Source organism: Pseudopipra pipra, chromosome 1 (genome assembly GCF_036250125.1).
Source record: "Pseudopipra pipra isolate bDixPip1 chromosome 1, bDixPip1.hap1, whole genome shotgun sequence".
Lineage (NCBI taxonomy): Eukaryota > Metazoa > Chordata > Aves > Passeriformes > Pipridae > Pseudopipra > Pseudopipra pipra.
In genome coordinates this window covers 136,925,086-136,944,371 of record NC_087549.1, presented here as the reverse complement: position 1 = coordinate 136,944,371, position 19,286 = coordinate 136,925,086, and the positions used below count along the sequence as shown (strand labels likewise).

General features: G+C 36.4%; 1 protein-coding gene across 11 annotated transcripts in view; it reads right to left on the bottom strand.

Annotated features, from left to right (window-relative positions):
* The window catches only part of MLLT10 (MLLT10 histone lysine methyltransferase DOT1L cofactor), a 123,338-nt gene that overhangs the window by 62,343 nt on the left and 41,709 nt on the right, over positions 1-19,286 (bottom strand). For 9 of the 11 annotated variants that reach the window (XR_010425049.1, XM_064635069.1, XM_064635090.1 and 6 more), the window contains 3 exons: positions 18,416-18,509; positions 16,401-16,496; positions 6,267-6,362 (listed from right to left, as the gene is read on the bottom strand). Coding sequence is in view for 10 of the 11 variants with exons in the window: in XM_064635069.1 (XP_064491139.1) it covers positions 6,267-6,362; positions 16,401-16,496; positions 18,416-18,509 (286 nt within the window). In the remaining variant the exon portion in view is untranslated. The remainder of the gene's footprint in view (positions 1-6,266; positions 6,363-16,400; positions 16,497-18,415; positions 18,510-19,286) is intronic. The other 2 variants (XM_064635059.1, XM_064635126.1) reach the window with 1 other exon arrangement.

Here is a 19,286-nt window from a genome sequence, read left to right as displayed (position 1 = left end):
TAGCTTTTTTTGTGAAACTGGAAATATTGTTCCATCAGCAGTGGAACTGTTAAAGGCTTCAGAACCTAAGAACTTGCATTTTTAAGACTTTACAATCCCAACACCAAACCAAAATCAATAAGCCCAACTGCCCCTTATGTCTTCCTTTCCCATCATCACATTAGGATTCTCTGCCATCTGAACTGTCCCACTCATCCAGTTCCTTAACTATCATCAAGTAAAGAAGACATATGAGATCTACTTGGCCAAGACACACCTACTTCAAACCCACTGTCTGACAGGAAGTAAAAGGAAAATACACTCTTGAGTTTCCAGTGCAAATTTCTTCCTCAACCCCCACCCACCCCCAAGAATTCTGGCCCTTCTCCTACACTCATACACTCTTCACAGGGCTTTCAAAAATTTTATCTTTAGGTCCATTATTCCTCTGTTAAATTTTTTCACAACTGCACATATTGATGAATAATAGTCAAAAGAGGTTCACGGAAAGTAATTAGGTGGGCAGGGAAACTGCATGCACAACATTAGAAAACCATACAAAGGAATAGAATTTTCCTCATGACTTAAAAAAAAAAGCGGAGATGTGATAGCAGAATTTTAGTAACAGAAGGAAAAAATGAAAGCAAAATCAGGAAAAAGGAAAAAACATTCCAATGTTATTCATACTTAAATCATCTAGTAAAATAGCTGTTTAAAGCTTCTTAAAAAAATATGGATCAAACCTAGAAGCCACTCATCTGTTCAAAATGAGCTTGTTTCTCAGTTCTTTACAGAACAGAATTTAAAATAGTATCTATATTTATCTTGATTAAAGACCGCACAAACACATGCCTCTTAGAATTGAGCATATACACACATTTTCCCTTTCCCAAGCAGGATGCTTGTTGAATTTAGGCCTAAAGCAAAACATTTCTTCATCTTTACAAACAGCTTTATATACCAGCTATACAAAGTTTTCCATATTTCACTAAAACAGCTAAGACATTTACATAAACCTTACTTTTCAGTTGCAAATGACAGAAGACAACTAAATAAACAAGCTTTGAGGAAGGCAAAAGTTTCAATCTGTTGCATACCACTCTGTATGAATTACTATCAGCTGCAATAAAAATATACTACAGATTTTCAGTACAACAGTGAAGAAAAATCAGTTTGAGTCTGTTAACAGTACAATGCTAAAAATAATTTACCTCAAATTCATATAACTATATTGATGTTTCTAATGAAGATGAAGCCAACTCTAAGGCAACTACAGCAGTTAACTTTCTGAACTATTACAAAGTCCACAGTATGTTCAATTTTCTGGAAACTGGTACGTCACTTGACCTGAATTAAGAAGCAGCAGTTCAAACTCAGGCCATTTGAACAACGAGTTTCCAGACATGCAATAACCCAACCCAAAAGTCAGGCTTCTTCTAGGATCCAAGATTCCTCCTCTTATCAAAAACCTTCCTAGACTAATTCATATCTCCTATCAACTCAGTTAATATTAATTGCAAGGATAATTCTCTATAGATATCAACACACTTTAATGCTATCTAGTCCCTCTTCCCCGTTCCTGCAGGATTTTTTAAATACTTGTTTATTTTAAAGGGAAATAAAGAGTTTAACAGGGCCGTACAGACTGGCCAGGGTTAGGCAGTGACAAGTAAGCATTATTTTGCAAATACTGTGTGAAGATTTGGTTTGACTGCAAGCCTGAGTCCCGCTCTTGACAGATTCTGGAGAACATGCATGCACATCACAGTTCTGCTTTTTTTGCTCCACCAGCTCTTTGTGCTTCGGAAGGTGCTGTAAAGTGTACTGGAATCTACATGCTTTCTCAGCCTATCTTGAACACTAATATGATGCAACATACCCTAAGCCAAATAAAATTAGTATCATTTGGTTGGCTGGGTTGGGTTTTTTTCCCACAAATTATATTCCTTACTTTAAGGAGTTAATTGTAACAAAGTGCCCTAACCCAGATACGCCTACATCAATTGCTTCCAGAATCCCTAAGACATGCAAGAGAATCTAAGGTAAAACTGCAGCAAAACTTTAGCTTATTAAGCTAATTGGTTCATACAATAACCTTCTCACCGCTAAACAAACTGCTGTCTAAAATGCTAAGTTCTACCAGGCAAAGATCTGATAGAAATGTTTCAGAAAAACTTTAATATACCATGGCAAAGTTAAATTGTTTGTTCAGTTTGGGTTTTTTTGAGATCAGGAGAGCGAGTGGCAGGGAGCAAGAACCTGAGGATAGAGGCAGAACACCTCTGGTTATTTACTGAATGGCTTCAGCCTCTGCAGCCCCCCTGAGCTTGTAATGCTGTCCCCTCCCAGCACATGCGTTTTAAATGGAATACACTCCTCGAGGCTGCCGCACTGACTGCAAACACTGCACTCAGTCACCTCCCTTCATTTCAATGCAGACACCCCCCAAAAAGGAGATTCCACAGATGCTGTCACTCAATGCCATTCCTGAGTTAGTCTGGGAGGACTTGACTATTTCATGAATGTTAAACCTATTCTCAAAAAACACTCAGTACCTGCTAGTGCAATTAGCAAGCTGTGTGTATCAGGGTTCCTCTACACTTCCCATAAACCAGTCTGCAGGTTTTTTTCCAGAAAGCACACTTTCACATTGCCCACTTGGCACACAGATAGCTACTGTCATTTTTACACTCCCCATACATCTCTCTGTGTGCCCTGAAGAGTTATATCATCCATCTGCAGCAGGCCTTAAAACTTCCGGGGAAAGATTTAGATTTATGGTAAAGGCATAATAATCATTCCTGCTATACACAGTATGTTCCAAGGCTTGAGTAGCCTTTAGTCCTAATACAGATATGTAAGGCAGTACTCTTGCACAAAAATGCCAGAGGGTAAGAGTAGAGTCCAAAACCAACACTGGGTTTTGCGTGGCCAGGTTTTAGTAGTGGGGAGGGGTGGGTGGGTTATAGGAGTGGCTTCTGTGAGAAGCTGCTAGAAGCTTCCCCCAAGTCCAGCAGAGCCAATGCCAGCCACTCCAACACCATTAGAAACGGTGAAGAAGGAAAAAAAAAGTTACTGGGCAGAAGCCACTGCACCCAGGGAAGAGTGGAGTGAGAACATGTGAGAGGAACAACTCCGCAGACACAAAGGTCAGTGCAGAAGGAGGGCGAGGAGGCGCTCCAGGCTCCGGAGCTGAGGTTCCCCTGCAGCCCCTGGTGCAGCCCCTGGTGCAGCCCCTGGTGCAGCCCCTGGCGCATCAGCTGTGCCCCTGCAGCCCATGGAGCACCACAGGGGTGCAGAGATCCATCTGCAGCCCAGGGAGGAGCCCACGCTGCAGCAGGTGGATGCCTGAGGGCTGTGAACTCATGGGAAATCTAGGCTGGAGCAAGGTCCTGGCAGGGACCTGCGGACCTATTGAGAGAGAAGCCCACACTGGAGCAGGTTTCCTGGTAGGACTTGCAAATACAGGGCTGAGGGCTCTTCTCCACCAAGAGAAAGGCCAGAAGAAAAGGTAGCACGAGAATTCAAATTCCTAAGTTATACTACTTCTTCTTAAAATATTCTGTATCTATGTCCCAAAAGTGAAAAAACTGCTAGTAGATACATCAAAGAGTAGTCAGGAATTTCTTATTTCAAACTTTTTCAAACTTAACTGATTCAGACTAAAAAACATTTACTGAGGCATTACAGGGATGCACGAAAATGCCTCTCAAAATGGCATGGACTGGAACCTCAGTAAAATTTCTTGAAATTAAATTCTGCAGGACAAATAGGCAATCCACATACACTAACTCACATAATGTAAATCCACAGTTTATTCTGCAGCCTTCCATGATGTTATCTTAAGAAGCCACTCATCCAGATAAAAACATGCTTTAAAGGCATCACTTGCACAAATGGTCATTACCATTATATCACAAAGGATTTAACATCTTTAAAAAGAAAAAACAAATTTCATTTCAAATTTCAGTTCCCCCCACAGCAACACCAGGGTAGCAGAAATGATTATACACCAAAATGAAGTAATGCATTCCAAGCAAAGAGACACTGCTGTGTAACAGACATCAAGTCCAAACCAATTCTGACAAAGCTATGTAAAAGGACACATACAAGTAGCACATTAACACGATATTCTGAACTAAATATTTAACTCAGAAAAAAAAAGAAGCCTGTTTCATTATTACAATTTCAAATTTTTGAGGAACACATTATGAATTTATAGCCCAGAAAGACAAATGCATGTAAATAGTGAAGGCAGGACTCTGAAAAAAAAATTAACTGAAGGAACTAGCCACAAAAAATCACTTCCACATATCCAGTAGATACATTTTAAAAAAACAATCACACTTAGTAACCTCATTTAAAAAACTGAAAACCAATTTTCCTGACAATATGAAGCATTATAAAAAGAAGGTAGTAAATGAAGCAGAAAGGTTAGGTAAAGAAAACATGCAGGATGCATAAGGCTAAATAAGAAAACTAAAAGGGCACATGTTGATATTTAAATTCCACAGTAAATACTCTGTTTTAATTTAGCTCAGTTATAATTTAACTTCTAGAATTCGAGAGTTTTTATTCACTTTAGTAACTTGATCTAGCTCACCCCTGTGACTAACCCTAGGAGTAAATCTTGTAATTAGGACAAATATAAGGAGAACAAAGCAATTAGAAATAAGCTTAGCAGAAAAAAAGAATCCAACAGTGTCTTTGGCATTAAAAGCATATTGTAATAGGCAGGAGGCAAAAAATAATCAATATTTCAAAATACTTCCTTTAACTTTTACAAAAATATACATTAATACCACTTTTTGTAAAAACTTATTATGATTATTAGATAATCAAAGTACAAGAGGGATGTAGTTCAAAAAAGATAAGATCATACATAGCATAAAACCTAAGCCAAAGTTGTAAAGTTTATAGGAAGTTCCCACATAAGAAGCCTCTTTCACAGGCTATGAATTTTACAAGTTATCTCAGACTTAAGACAAATACGTTTCAGGCAAATTAATAAAATGAAGTAACAAATCACACAGACCAGTCAATACTACTCAAAGTGTTCAACAACTTAATTTCAAAAAAAACCTGTTACACTCACCAACTGCAATCTCTAATAGCTCTTAAATCAAAACACCAAAGTGGCAAATTGACTCTACCTTTTCTTCTCTTTTTTAATAGTTACTGAGAGTTTCAGAAAACCACTGACTACTATCTTACTTGACACAACAGTGTCAAAGAGAATACAGGAGAACCAGAAACAAGACTTAACAGAAGCATGAGTCACAAATAATGGGATGTTAACAGCTATGCATTCTTAACTTAATAATCTTACCATGCAGAATAAAGAAATATGCAAAGCATACTAAAAATCTAACTTTCTTGGAGATTGTTCTTGGCATTGATACAACTATTTGAGGGAATACTTCCAGAAACTTAGAGATGAACTTGGTATTTCAGTCACTTCACCCTGACAAGCTCTTGGTGTACCATATGCAGACACACATTTGTTGAGTGTAAGGGCTCAGAACCAAACCAGATACAGTTAACATAAGCCTCAACACTTCTGGTAAAACACAATGATCTACGATGATCTATGCAATAATGTTTTCAAACCATGATTGCCTGTGGAAATGTCAAACATTTCCACATGAATGGGACAAATGTTTTCCAACTTTGAGTAAACCCATTTCTCAGTAGTACTGCTCACCCTGTAATGCCAACATTCGTGTCACTGGTGGATAGCAAAGGTGATTCTTGTCGAGTACAATGAGAACTGTCATTATTTAACCCTGTATGTTGCCCCTGGAGTTGGGTATTTGCCAGTATATTATCAGGAAGGAAAGGCCACAGAACCCAACAGAGCAGACTGCTAAAAAGGCAATATGATATTACAAGGATATGAAGCATGAGCTGTAATTTCATAATTACCAGTTTTAAATGTTACAGGTTCAGTGTCAGCTCAGCACACACAAGTAAATTTCAAAGGAAAGACCTTCTAAAACTGCTCAAATTATTAAATATAATTCAATTAAATAAAATTTACGGAAGTATCAGTGGCACCTGACTGGGGTCATTAAACCCCTCATGATTAAAATACAAAACTCTAAGTCTTTCTATATATAGAAAACTTCAAAGTATTTAGGATTTTACATCATAGGAAAAAATATCAAGAGTGTTTGATAATTACAGAATTTATGCCATTATAAAGCTCCTGTGAGTGGAATGATTACACCATGAAATTTCAACATAAGTAATTGAAGTGGAAGAGGAAAAAAAATACATTGACTTACTTTTTCTGTAGTTACAGTAAGAGATGGAACCAAGGATGGTGAGGACTCCGACTGCTTCTTGTATTTTTGTTTGTGTTTATCTTTCTCTTTATATTTCTATAAGTTGTAAAACAGAATACAAACTAAGTTCAGCTTCATCTTCAACATAACCCATTTTACAGAGCATCAAGTGTTACCAAAATTCAAGAGACGGCAATAATGTTATTTCGAAACCACACTAAAGTTCTGAAATTTTTATAATATAATTTTTAAAAAGTAAATCAAGTATTTACATTTGCTTTCAAAGTACACAAATTGAAATTCTTCAATTATAGCCAGCATTTATGAATCCACTGGTGTTAATATTCTCCATTTTTCCAATAATCAATTAATCAACAAAAGAAATTGGATTAAAAACTGAGACATGGCTTCTGCTTCAGAGATCTTCCTCCATTTTTCACCAAAGATCTTTCTGCATTTCTGCACCTCTACAGTATTTTTTGGTTGGATACTAATGTAAATTAATGCAAGGTTTTAGCTTTGGCACTCGAGGTACTGACACTCAAGTATTTTGTTTCTTTAACTATGTATTTGTGAAATTTTCATGCACTAAGACAAAACTCTACAGAACTATGGCTATTTGTTCAGAATGACTGTTTCAACAGAAAGCTAGTAAAAAAAAGTGCATACATATGGATTGACACAAGGGGTTTAAAAATCCCATTGAGCAGCTTGAAAACACGAGGAACACAAAATGTGTGAGTCTGAATAACCATATGAAAACTCAGTAACTGTTTTGCATCTTAAAAATTACCCACGTTGATCTTTCTCTATCAAAATGATTATCCAGACTCTCAAAAGAAAACATAATTTGTTCAACAGCGGCTGCACAACCACTCTCACCAAGCACCAGGACAAGAGATTGAGGTATGACCAAGTATAAGCTTCAGTCACAGTGGAAGAAATATGAGGGACTTATTTCATGGAATCAGCCTAAGACATTAAGAGAATGGGTTCTCAAATTCTCTAATAAAGCAGAATCAATTAACTGACAACCTAGATGCAAAGCTGAAAGCAAAACACGTTTATCTCTACCTTTATGAACTATAAATAGCTGACTTAAAGAACACCATGTTTCTAACCAGTCTAAACCACTAAACTTACAGCCTAATTTTGCCAGAAAGGAAATAGAGTTTAACCCAGAAAGTTCATTAAAAAAGTAACAAAGCAATTGTCACCAAAATCTCATGTAAAAATATACTTGCTAGAATACAATAGATTAAGTTCTTTTAATTCTTGTACACTTCTTAAAACTCAAAGGTTGGTCTTCAAAAAGCTCGTGGTTTGGGGGTTTTATACACTGAAGTGAACTTGGGGTTTTTCTCTCACTGTGCCACAGGGATAGAAATACAGAGTTTTTCCTTTGACAATAAAGTGTACAGGTGTCATAATTACAATGATATACACCATAAGGTAGGATTTAAATTTTTGAAACCTAATATAGGCTTGTTGAAGGAGTTTTAGATCAGACAGGTTGATTTTGGGGGTTTTTGTATTCTTCTGTAGGGGAGATTGTATGCCTCTTTTTAGATCTGGAAAATACACATGTGAAAGAAAAAAAAATATGGAGAGGAGGCATTCAAATGCAGTGCCCAGTCTTTTCAATAACATCTTACATTTAACAATCCCCAAAATGCTACCCATACTACCAGAAAAACAAGCAGGGATCAAGGAAAAAAACAGAAGCACCTACACCCAGACTGCCACGTTGTTCATCAAATCTGTTGACCCAAAAGACTTCCACCAGTGCTAGTTACCAAACTATATCATCACACGTATGATGTTTAGATAAACTCGAGTAACAATTTCACTGAACCCCAGACAAGCCTCAAGAATGAAGCTATGAAATGGCTAAGCCACTGCCTGAGTTTCTTTAGCTTTTATCATTCTACTAGGAAATTCAAATCACTCTAAAGAATTTTTTTTTATTTATAATTTTGGAGCCAAGGGGCAATGACTTCAATATGCTTTAAGATGAAACTTCACAGAAATATCAGTAAACAATAGGAAAACTTTTAAATGAACATGTTTTACAATCTTTTCTGTTGACCTTCTAGTGCTCTCTTACTTTCAGTGTAATTTCATCTAAAAGGTGAAGAAACATAAAATTCTCTTCAAAAGAACAGTTAGGAGAACTTCAAATTACATTTTGCATGTACTGAAATCGCTTTGACAGTAGTCTCAATACAAAAGGAGGTGTCAAGAAGAAGGAAAAGGGGACACAAGAACAGCAGGAAGGGAGGGGGCATAAACAAAAGAATATGCTTCATTTCTGTAAAGTGAAGCATCAGCAACCACATCAAATTCCTCTCCCAGATCCAAAGCACCAGCACAAAGTCTGACAGGACAGCTTACCACGGCCACAGCTTAACACTCAAGGACACTGGAGGGGTAACCCATCCAAAGGCCTTTTGGATACAAATCTCTCACTCACAGGACATCTGCTGTCCTTACCTCTACATTCCCTCCTCCTTTTAAGTTATACTTCCTCTAATAATTCTCCCTCTATTTTTTATTTTTTACTGTTTTTTCTTCCTAAGGAAAGTTCAGAAGTCTTACTTCTGAATGTGAATTGACTCCAGATGCATATAACATCAAAGAAGTGGAGAACACTTCACTGCAGGAAAACGTTTGAAAGAAATGCTCAGATTTTACACTGGTAAGAATAAAAATTTCCAAAACAACCTGCTGAGATGAAGAGACGTAGCTCCCACAGTGCAGTTGCACCCTTTTCTCACCATAAAGATGCATACTAAGTATAACAAGAGTTCTGCAATATCCACTTTGGAATCCAGAAAAGTAAAAGAGGGACACAAATTCCCACAACATTTAACAAATATGACAGCTTTTAATCAAGTCTGTCTCAAAGGCCATACTAACTAATCATCTCCCCTACCGCCAAAAAAAGAACAAACCACTAGCCCTTCATGGACAACTTTACATGCTTCACTTTTGTAAGATCTCTGTTCAGTCATAGCTCTAAAAAATCCCCAAAACACATATCAGCAGCTCACCAAGATAAACATCCATCCAGAAAGCCACGTGGGAACACCTCATTCTAAGGAAGGTAATCATATCAAATGTCTGACCTCCTACGAGCTTTACAGTAAGGAATATAAAAGGCAGAAATTACTGTTAACAAGGACTGGAAATAATATTGCCAATAAGTAAAAGCTAAGGGAGCACTAAGGGCAGGCAGAACCCATTCATATGTTTAAGCATGAGTTCAGATGTTCCAAACACCTATGCAGAGCTGACAAATGCAATATTACATTCTGTAAACCCAAGATTTAGCAGAAGACACAATCAAAGGAAGAATATAATAAAAAAATACAGCACCAGCTACAAAATTAATGAGGGAAATTTTAATCTTGGTTCACAAATAAGGTAGTTCAGCACACCAGATTTAGGCAGCTTCTGAAATCTTTGTTACTGTAAGAAAAATAAAGTGTGACTGCCATGCAGCCACTGGGTAAGCAGCTTAACATTATTCAACCTAGAACCTGAAGAGCCCTGATCTATGGTGCAGCTAAATATCAGTATAAAATACCTAGAGTTCATATGTCATGATTAATCAGAAAGCTTTATTTATCACCAAAGATATCATTTTTGGATTTTGGTTTTTATCTAAAAAATTACGTAATACCATCTTAATGCCAACACCTACATGCTGCAAGATTAGAAAGCAAATAAGGTGCAATATTTCTTAATTCTATAGCACTTTCTGTACATTGGCCTCTTGTGGGGCAGGGGAGAGGGGAATGGAGAAGGCAGAAAAAAGCACATTGATTGCTTTTATTTCTTCCACAAAGATTCAATATGCAAAATTATTATATAATATGACTTCATAAATACAGCTCACTTTAGCTCATTTACATGTTGGATCATTCTAAAGGTCAGCATAACATCATTCATTTTCTTTAACATACTTTCAGAGAAACATTTTACCAGACTCCTGACCAAAAATACCATCTCATGGAAATATCAAATTAAGGATACATGTATAACTTCATTGTAGCTCAGATCTGTTACCAACATGTCCTGGTTTCCCACCGGCCAAGCCATGTGGGCACGTCCAGGTTGTTATTCCATACCACCCACATCATCACTGGGGGACAGAGGGAAGGGACTCTCTCTTCCAGGAAGGAGGGAGGGGCCTGGCTTCCGGATGGGAAGAAAAGGTGGCGTGTGGAGGGTCCGCCGACCACTCTGGTCATTCCCTTGGGGGTCGCGCCACGTCAGTGAGCACCTTGCATGGAAAACACCCTCTCTTTTATACACTTGCTGTTATTAGGACTGTAGCTGTTGCTGTTCACTTTTCTTATGTCATTGTAACTTGTTCTTATCTCAGCCCATAATCCCTAGCTTTTTTATCTCCCGCTGGAGGGGGGAGGGAGCAAGCATGGGAGGGTGGAAATAAATTAGGGAATGCCATTCCTAAACCATGACACAAGAGAATAGATGTAATCAAATCTATCTTTTCACACGTTGGACTTCAATGTTTCAAAATAATGCAAGTGAACAATAACTTTTCTAGTACAGATGGAGTGGATAAGTTCAGCTTTTCTCTTAAATGGCATTATTATTTCATAATATTTCCACATGGAAGTATCATTTAACTTACTAAAGGTATCTACATTTAATTACAATTAATTTTTGCCTCAAGAATGCACAGCCCTCTCCAATGAGGTTTCCACAGTACTTTATTTCATTAAAATATGCTCTGAAGTGCAGCAGTTAACAGTTCAGTGTTACAAAGGAGAAAAAAACGTTTTCTGACCCTGCTCTCACCTTTTCCAGAACTGTTCAGCTTGTGTGCCCACTCAAACTACTAAAACAGCAGCAACAAAAACAAAGTGCAGTGTTTTCTGCTGTTTTAGTGAGCTGTGTTAGTTCTGTGAAGGAACATGAGAGATGGACAGTAACAGGCACAAGAGGAGGCAGATGCAGAACAGAGAAGAACTCACCTGCTCAGGGAGCAGGAGACTAACTTCTGTTTTGAAAGAACTAAAACACATGCACACTATCAGCAAGCACCAGTGCTTAGTCCTTCAAGACAAAACTGCTTGGGTTGACCTTGAATTATTCTATTTTTATCCCTTCTCTATTACAAAAATGATAAACCTCTACTACCTTTGGTTGTCCCAAGTTTTCAAACCTTAGGAACATTTTCAAACCTATTTTCCTTATTGATTATTGTAATCAAAATCATCTGAATGTCCAAACCACTAATTTTTCAGCTGCTGTTTTTGATTCCCTCAAATAATTCCAATTTATCAGAATGTTCTGTTAGTACAGAGTATTTAGATTGGTGCTTTTGTCATTTATAGGTTTTCTGCACTATCTTTGTGCCACCAAAGATTGTAAATCCAGAGCTGTCAACCATCACAACTAACATCCTGAATGGAAAGTTGCACATAGGTCTTGTTAATCCCCAACAGCAGACCAGCTTGGCCTCTTATTTGGGACTAGGAGCAATAGAACCATAAAAATTCCAGAATGAAAGATGCCCACAGTCCACAAGTTTCAAATTCAAATCCTAATTTATCTCATTTTTACAACAACAACCCTTGCTCAGGCATTCATCTAGTTATCATTTTAAATGGTATAACCCACAGCAGAAAAATTCAATGCAGCAGCAGTGGTGCTGCAGTCACAGTAACAAAAGGAGACAGGCAGGGGATAGTTTATAGGGAGAGACTGAACACTATTGCCAGCATTATTCAAACACATACATATGCAGCTCTAAGGATAAAACTTGTTCTTAAGTACCAGTCCTTGATGTAATTACTTAAATATTCAAAAGCCTCACTTAAGTACAGGAATGATGGTCCAAAGTTTCACTGTTAATGGTAAAAAGACTCAAGAATCAATAATAAAAATGCCATCCAAAGCTTCTATGAGGTCCAAGACTACCAGCTCTTAACCAGAATGAGCTACTCTTCTTTTGATATTTAATATTAAAATATGCTTCTTCTGTTATTTGCACAGTTTAATATTAATGGTTAGTAATAGATACTCAAATGCTACACACTTGAGTAGCACTTTTCAACTTCAAAAATGGTGCAAGACTAAATCAATGCTACTATTTATTGTCAATGCTCAGCTTCATTTATTCCTATAAAAACTGCAAGTATTAAAATTTTAAATTATGTATTATGTTACATGCTGTGAAACACTCCACTGTCTGCAAGATAACTTAAAGATAACTGTTAAATTTATGTTAAAAAATAGGCAAACAGAATGGCAAACAAAAGGAGTACATTCAATTCTCCTGGCTCAGTCAGCTTAACATTGCAGATCATCTTTAACTGCATGTAGTCTACCAGCACACAAAACACTGTACCTGATGAACAGCATATATATATTATACATATATGCAGATTCATAAAAAAGTATCGAAAGTACCTTCTAGAAACCATTATAAAGTCAAAGTATTAATAATGTTGTATTAATCTAGGATCCAAAGCAAAGAAAAAGAGTATCTTAAAGCACCTTTTCATTCTACATCTCTCACAGTTATAGGATTGAAATTGTGCTGGTTTTGAACCAGATATAGTTAATTTACTTCAGAGTAGTTGGTATGGAGCTGTGCTTTGGATTTGTGCTGAAAACAGTACTGATAACATGGGGATGTTTTCATTTTTGTTGAGCAGAGCTTACACAGGGCCAAAGGCTTTTTCTGCTCCTCCTCCCACCCCACTCCACCAGCGAGTGGGCTGCAGGGGCACAAGAACCTGAGAGAAGACAAAACCAGGACAGCTGACCCCAACTGACCAAAAATATCCCGTGCCATGTAGTGTCATGCCCAGTATGTAAAACTCAGTGAAGACGAAGGAAGGGGGGGTGTTTGGAATGACTAAACATCTGCAGTCTTCAGTCACAAGCCCAGTTTTGTTTAATTTAAATCATATGAGCCATCATAGCAAGTGTTTTAAATTTCCCCTTCCTGCTCAGTCCAGAGCAAAGCACTTCAATAGTAGAAATTAGGTTAATTCATCTGCTATAAAGTAGTTACTTTATATGCAATATATTCACATTTTTCAGAAGTCAAAAACATATAAAGCTAGTAATCTTGACTAATTTTCATGTAAGTGGCTAAAAAGACTTCCTTTATACAAAGGTCAATTCCAGATATATTTAGGTCTTTCTTTAGTCCTTCCAAATATAAGACTGCCAGGAACATTAAAGCAAGGTGTTCTTCTACAGCCTCATGGTGGCTTAAATTTTTCCCAAGAAAGCTTGAGGTAAACACCTGGGCCCTGAGAAAATGGGATATTATAATGGAATGTCAAGCAACATATTACCAATCCTATTTATGAGGGATGCAGCCTCATCACTAATCATTTCTAAATAGCATCTCTGCCATAGAAACTAACAATACTTAGGCAGCAGTAATCAGAATATAATGAAGCTATTTATTCTGTAGCTTCATCATTACAATTAAATCATACCGAAGGTTTGGTTAAATTTGTTCAGGATTTTTTTTTTATTATTATACCCTTATATATTTGTTAGTAATTTTGTTAGCAGAGTGTCCAGAAGAGACTAACACATTCTATGAAGGAAAACACAGGCTTTCAGCAGTGTCTGTTTGTAAAAATGACAGTTATCTATCTACATCAACATTTTCAGACCAACCTCTTCTTACTCCAGTCTAGTATTCCATATGCACAAATGGATAGCTTTTGAGGTCTGAGAAATAAAAATTGTTCCAAGCCACAACTCATACAGCTACTGCTTGGCAAAAGGAAAAGCTTTAACAATGCCTGCAGATCAGATTATCCAAATTTCCAAAGAACAAAAACGAAAGATAAAGAAGAAACTACAGTGGCCACGGGGCACGTGGGGTGCCACACACAGAGACACTACTGTATCTGTGAAAAAATATATACATATTTTCATAATATGACAACAATCTAGATTCCAAACAGATTTACAGAAGAGGAAATAAGGAAAGTCACCCTAAAAAATGACCACAGTCCTCCAAGATACTTGATACAGTATATCAAATATACAGTGTAAGACATCACATGCAGAAGGTAATCAAATTTACCAAGAGAATGAGCCTTTATAACACCTACAGTTTACTGACTGAAGATTAGGGTTTTGCAAAGAACAGTCTGTTCTTCAACTACAGAATGTGTAAGATTAAAAATGCCAAACAAAGAATCTGTGGCCACAAAAAGTTAGATGATTAACAGCTTTAGGAAACTGCAACTTTTTTCACCGCTGGGTGGTTTTAACTCGAACACTGTTCATTATTCTCATGCCATGAGAAACACTGAATGTCAAATAATAGGTTAGTGCTTCAAACTGCATTGCTTCATGTGGTATTGCAGACCATGAGATCTTTTGGATTACCATGTTTCACTTCATGAAAGGTAGAACAAACTTCAATATCCTATTTCTAGCAAATTTTAAGTCACAGAAAAGGGCCAGGACTTGCAAAGGCCACAACATTTACTATTTCTAGAAGGTCTACACCAAAACACTTCCAGAGCAGGAGAAGCTGAACAGCCAGCTAAAAAAACAGCTGATATATCGACTGAACACACTGTTACAAAGTCCCTCCAAGTATACCCTGAGGACTTCACAAGTATTGTGTGGTCAAAGTATTTTCAGTCAAAGTCATTTAAAAACCAAACCAAACCAAACAAAAAAAGCAACCCAAAAAACATCAGCCCACCAGCTTACAAGTTTTGTCCATGTGAGTAAAAATCCATGCATGTTATTTTGACAAAACATGACCTGAAATATTACTCTGGTGAAAAACTAAGAAAAAAATATGGCAAATATTAGTAAGAGTTTACCTTGCAGTTAATTCTGTAGTCTATCATTCAAGACTGGCTTTTTCTACCAATGTGTTACTAAGAGAAAAAAAAAGTCTGCCAAAACCCCATATGTTTATTATTTTAGCCATAAATTTTGATTTAGAGGTACAACTGCATCGCAATGCACAATCTTTTCTGCATTACCAGATGAAGATCGAAATGTTCACCTACACCACTAATAAAAATCTAAAGATACTTTGTAGAAGATAATCCAAGAACAACTGGAGATCAACATCCATCCAAAATGGAAGTGATCTTAAAATCCAAATCAAATATTAAGGAGACTAAGAGTCTGAAGTCTGACATTTGTTATTCAATTCCCTTTTACTATAAACATAGCTCCTTTGTACAATACACATTTGGTCAAAGGATTCTTTGATTTCAAGTTTTATGTAATGACTTTTAATAATGCAGAACTAAGTTTACTCACAACCACACAAAATTCTATTAAGCTATTAGGATGCACAGGATGTGTGCAAGTGAGCAGTTTTGCATGTATTCTTAGAGGACTAAAAAAGAGCCAAAGCTTATTTGCATTATTGTGCCACGGTGTGTAATCATCCCCTATTGAATTCAGATGACAAATTTTTTATAGATGACAAATTTTTTATAGACAATTATTAATCCAGCAGTAATAAAAACACAAAATAGTAATCATCATAAATTTAAAATTCCTTTTTTAAAAATATGTGATGTCAAATTGTTAAATGGAATATACCAACATTAGAAATCACCAGTCAGTTATGTTCTTAGTACCCTCACAGGAAGATTCACAGGTGAGTAACAAGGTCTTTTGCCATCACAGAGGGCTTGACCACCAGTTCCAGTAAAATGTGTCAAGAAGAGATGTCAGTTCTTTGATGAGAGAAAAAGATATAGCAGGGCAAAACATAAAAAACTAGATGCAGCTGTTTAACTGCACCGTTGCTAAAAGGTGTACTGCTGGTTTTCTTTCCTACATAGTCACAAAGGGTATACAAGAAAAACTCTAGTGGAAAACTAAAGCAAAGGAAGTTGCATGGAAACAGCCTTTCCAATGACTGTTTCAGTGCATATCCCAAAACTGATGATAAACAGTAACAGGAAGCTGCATGTACAAATGCACCCGAAAATCTTTCCTTACTGGATGCTAGTACCTCTATTATTATTCTGTGCTTCAGGAACAAGATTTCCTTCAGGCTTTTCATCAAAAATTAAATTTATCAGAAGCGTTACTATTAAGCAGATGTGCCACATAATTAGCAAGGACAAATCCACTTACTTTTTTCTCCTTCTCATGGTGTTTATCCTGAGAGTGAGAGGAAGAATCACTTAAACTTTGATCATATGACCTATTAGATCCCCGTTTGCTCTTTTTCTAAAAAGAGAAAATATATTTATGGACAGAGAAAAGGAACCATTTGAATAAATAAAAAGTATAAAGCATTTCAACTGATAAGATGCCTTATTGCTTGAGAAAAAAAAAATCAGTACTTCAGTTACTGAAAAACTGACACTAATAAAATTCACAAGACTATCTCATGTACACCAGGAAAAAAGCCTAACCCTAAATCAACTTTTAGACCTCCCACAAATTTACAAGATATGCTTTCTACAGAGAAATGAAATATGCCACTTTTTAAAGGTTAAAAAATGCTAGACACATTTTCATAACATAAAAAAGATGCTGCTGAAGCGAGTATCTCATGAAGCCACAGTGAAGCCCTGACACATGCCTGAAATGCTTTGTGAGGTGGCTGCTTTGTGGCTTCATGACTTATTTATTATTCAAGTGATCTGTCTGTAATATTTTCATTTAAATGGATTAAAAACCAGGATACAGAATGCTGTAGTCATGTATGGGTTTACAAGCAGCACATGTAACTGCCTGTATTTCTGTAATGTCTGAGAGCCTAGTCCGGGACTGAGAACACTTTACACTAGGCCAGGGTTCTAAATGTTTGTTATTTCATCATAACTGAGGCAGCATTATAGACACTTCAGGATGGTGTTCTGTCAACCAATTTTCAGTGGAATAGTAGATATACACCACCCACCATCTTCAGCAGTAAATACTAAGCACTTGTATTTACCAGGCGTTAACAGTCACAATAATCCTAAAGAAACACTGAAACACTTAAAACAATCCTGCCAGTCTTCCCTCTCCTTACCACTACAGCTTCATAACAGAAAGCTAACTAATCATATGTCAAATATAGAGTTATGTCTTTATCATTAAACTTGCTTTTGAAGTAAACATAAATGTTCTCAATCATAGCAGCACTGCAAAATTCAAATCAAATACGTAACAGTGTAAAGGCTTGCCTTCACTGCTAAGTAATAGATCACTTTTGTCCTTTTGTATATATTTACCTCAAGATAGTAAAAAAAAACCAACTCAGTTTAGTAAGGCCCTGAAAGCCATGACTTATCTTAATTATGAAGCAAATTCATCATTATTCACTAGAGGAGAGAGCTAACCTCACCAAGTTTAACTTCTAGAAAGCTAAAATGGTTGACTTGGCCCCGTGTTATCTCATTGCAACCTATTCAAAAGTCACACTAAGTATTCACCTTTTTTAGCAGTGAAAACAAGTAATCTGCAAGTTTAACTGTACTTACAGCAGTATCTGAACATAAGTCCATATATTTTAATACTCATAATTAATATTTTTTAAACATCAGTAAGTCCTTCAAGTCCACACCCTCACAGGTGTACTCAGAAACAGTTATCTGGATCTGTCAAACTGGTAAGGAGTGATACGAAAGATCCCAGAGGTCTGATCCAAAACCTAATGAAATATCTGAGACATTTCAACAGGTTTTGTTTGTTCATTTTTTAAAAATCAAACCTCAAGTCACTTCCTTAAGGCCATGTATAAGAGAACTTATAGGCAGGGAATATCTGCTGGCTACACAATGAGACAGAGAACAGAAGATATGGGGAGAAGAGTAACAGAAGCAGAAATAAATGGATGGCTTCTTTACTCCAAAATGGACTAAATTCCTAGAAGGCACCTAAACAAATAGCAAAAGAAAACATTACAGGAACTCAATGAAAAAAAAACACTAAATGTGCATGCTATTTCTGGCAGAGAGGAAAAACCCACACATCTAGAAAGTAACCACTATAAAAACATTTTCAGCTAGTACTTCTGTAACTGTGATTAAAACATTGTTTTAATGAAATACAATCTACTTTTTGAGCTACATGAAAATATTATTTCTAGTTAATGGCAATTCAGAGCGAAAAAATAAGTCAGTGACATTTATTTATAGAATTTAACAAATACATACCAGTTTATTAAAATGGTATTTACAGTAGCCACAGTATTGGACGTTATCTGCACCATTGCCTTCCTCTTCACAAAGAAGTCCTGCAAACTGTGCACTAAAAATAAACCAAACAACATTCAAGGAAAGCAAATTTACACCAGCTCGTACCACGATATCACAGCTGATAATGTATGGATGCTTATATCTAAAATTAATAAGAGATTTCCACACAAGTGACTTCCAATGGCACATGTGCATAAAACTGACCTTTGTACTCCAGGGAAAAAGATGTATGGTTCACACTTTGGCCTGATGCCTTTTTCAGAGTCTTTAAGCCACTCACACAAGCTTATAGCTTGGAAATCTATACTTACTATGCAGCTACTCCAAGCAATCTACAATGATTCTCACCTCAAATTCAAGCCAAAAATTATCTATGGAAAGAACAGTTTTAAACAAAACTATACTGCAGATCCAAAGGTTTTTTCAGAAGTTGCATACATCCTTCTCTGATATGCCAGGAAAATCACTTTTTTTTTTTATTCTAAATAGAACTTGAATTATATAATAAATCAAACCATATTTATTAGTTTAAAATACTATGGCAGGTTAATCTCTTTTAAAAATAACAAGACTTAGCAGTTGCTTTGCCTGGGCTAATTATTACCTTATTCTACTACAATTTTTTCAAATCAATTTTGCTTTTCACCATTTTTAATGTTGATTTATTTTCTTTACCAAAATCAACTTAGATATTGGAAAACCAAATATTCAGTTTCATTTTCTATATCATTTTCATTACCATAATAATGCAATGTTACAGTCAAAATGATGCACGGGACTATGAAAATTAAAATAATAATATATAAGGTGGTTTATTTTCACTGCTTTT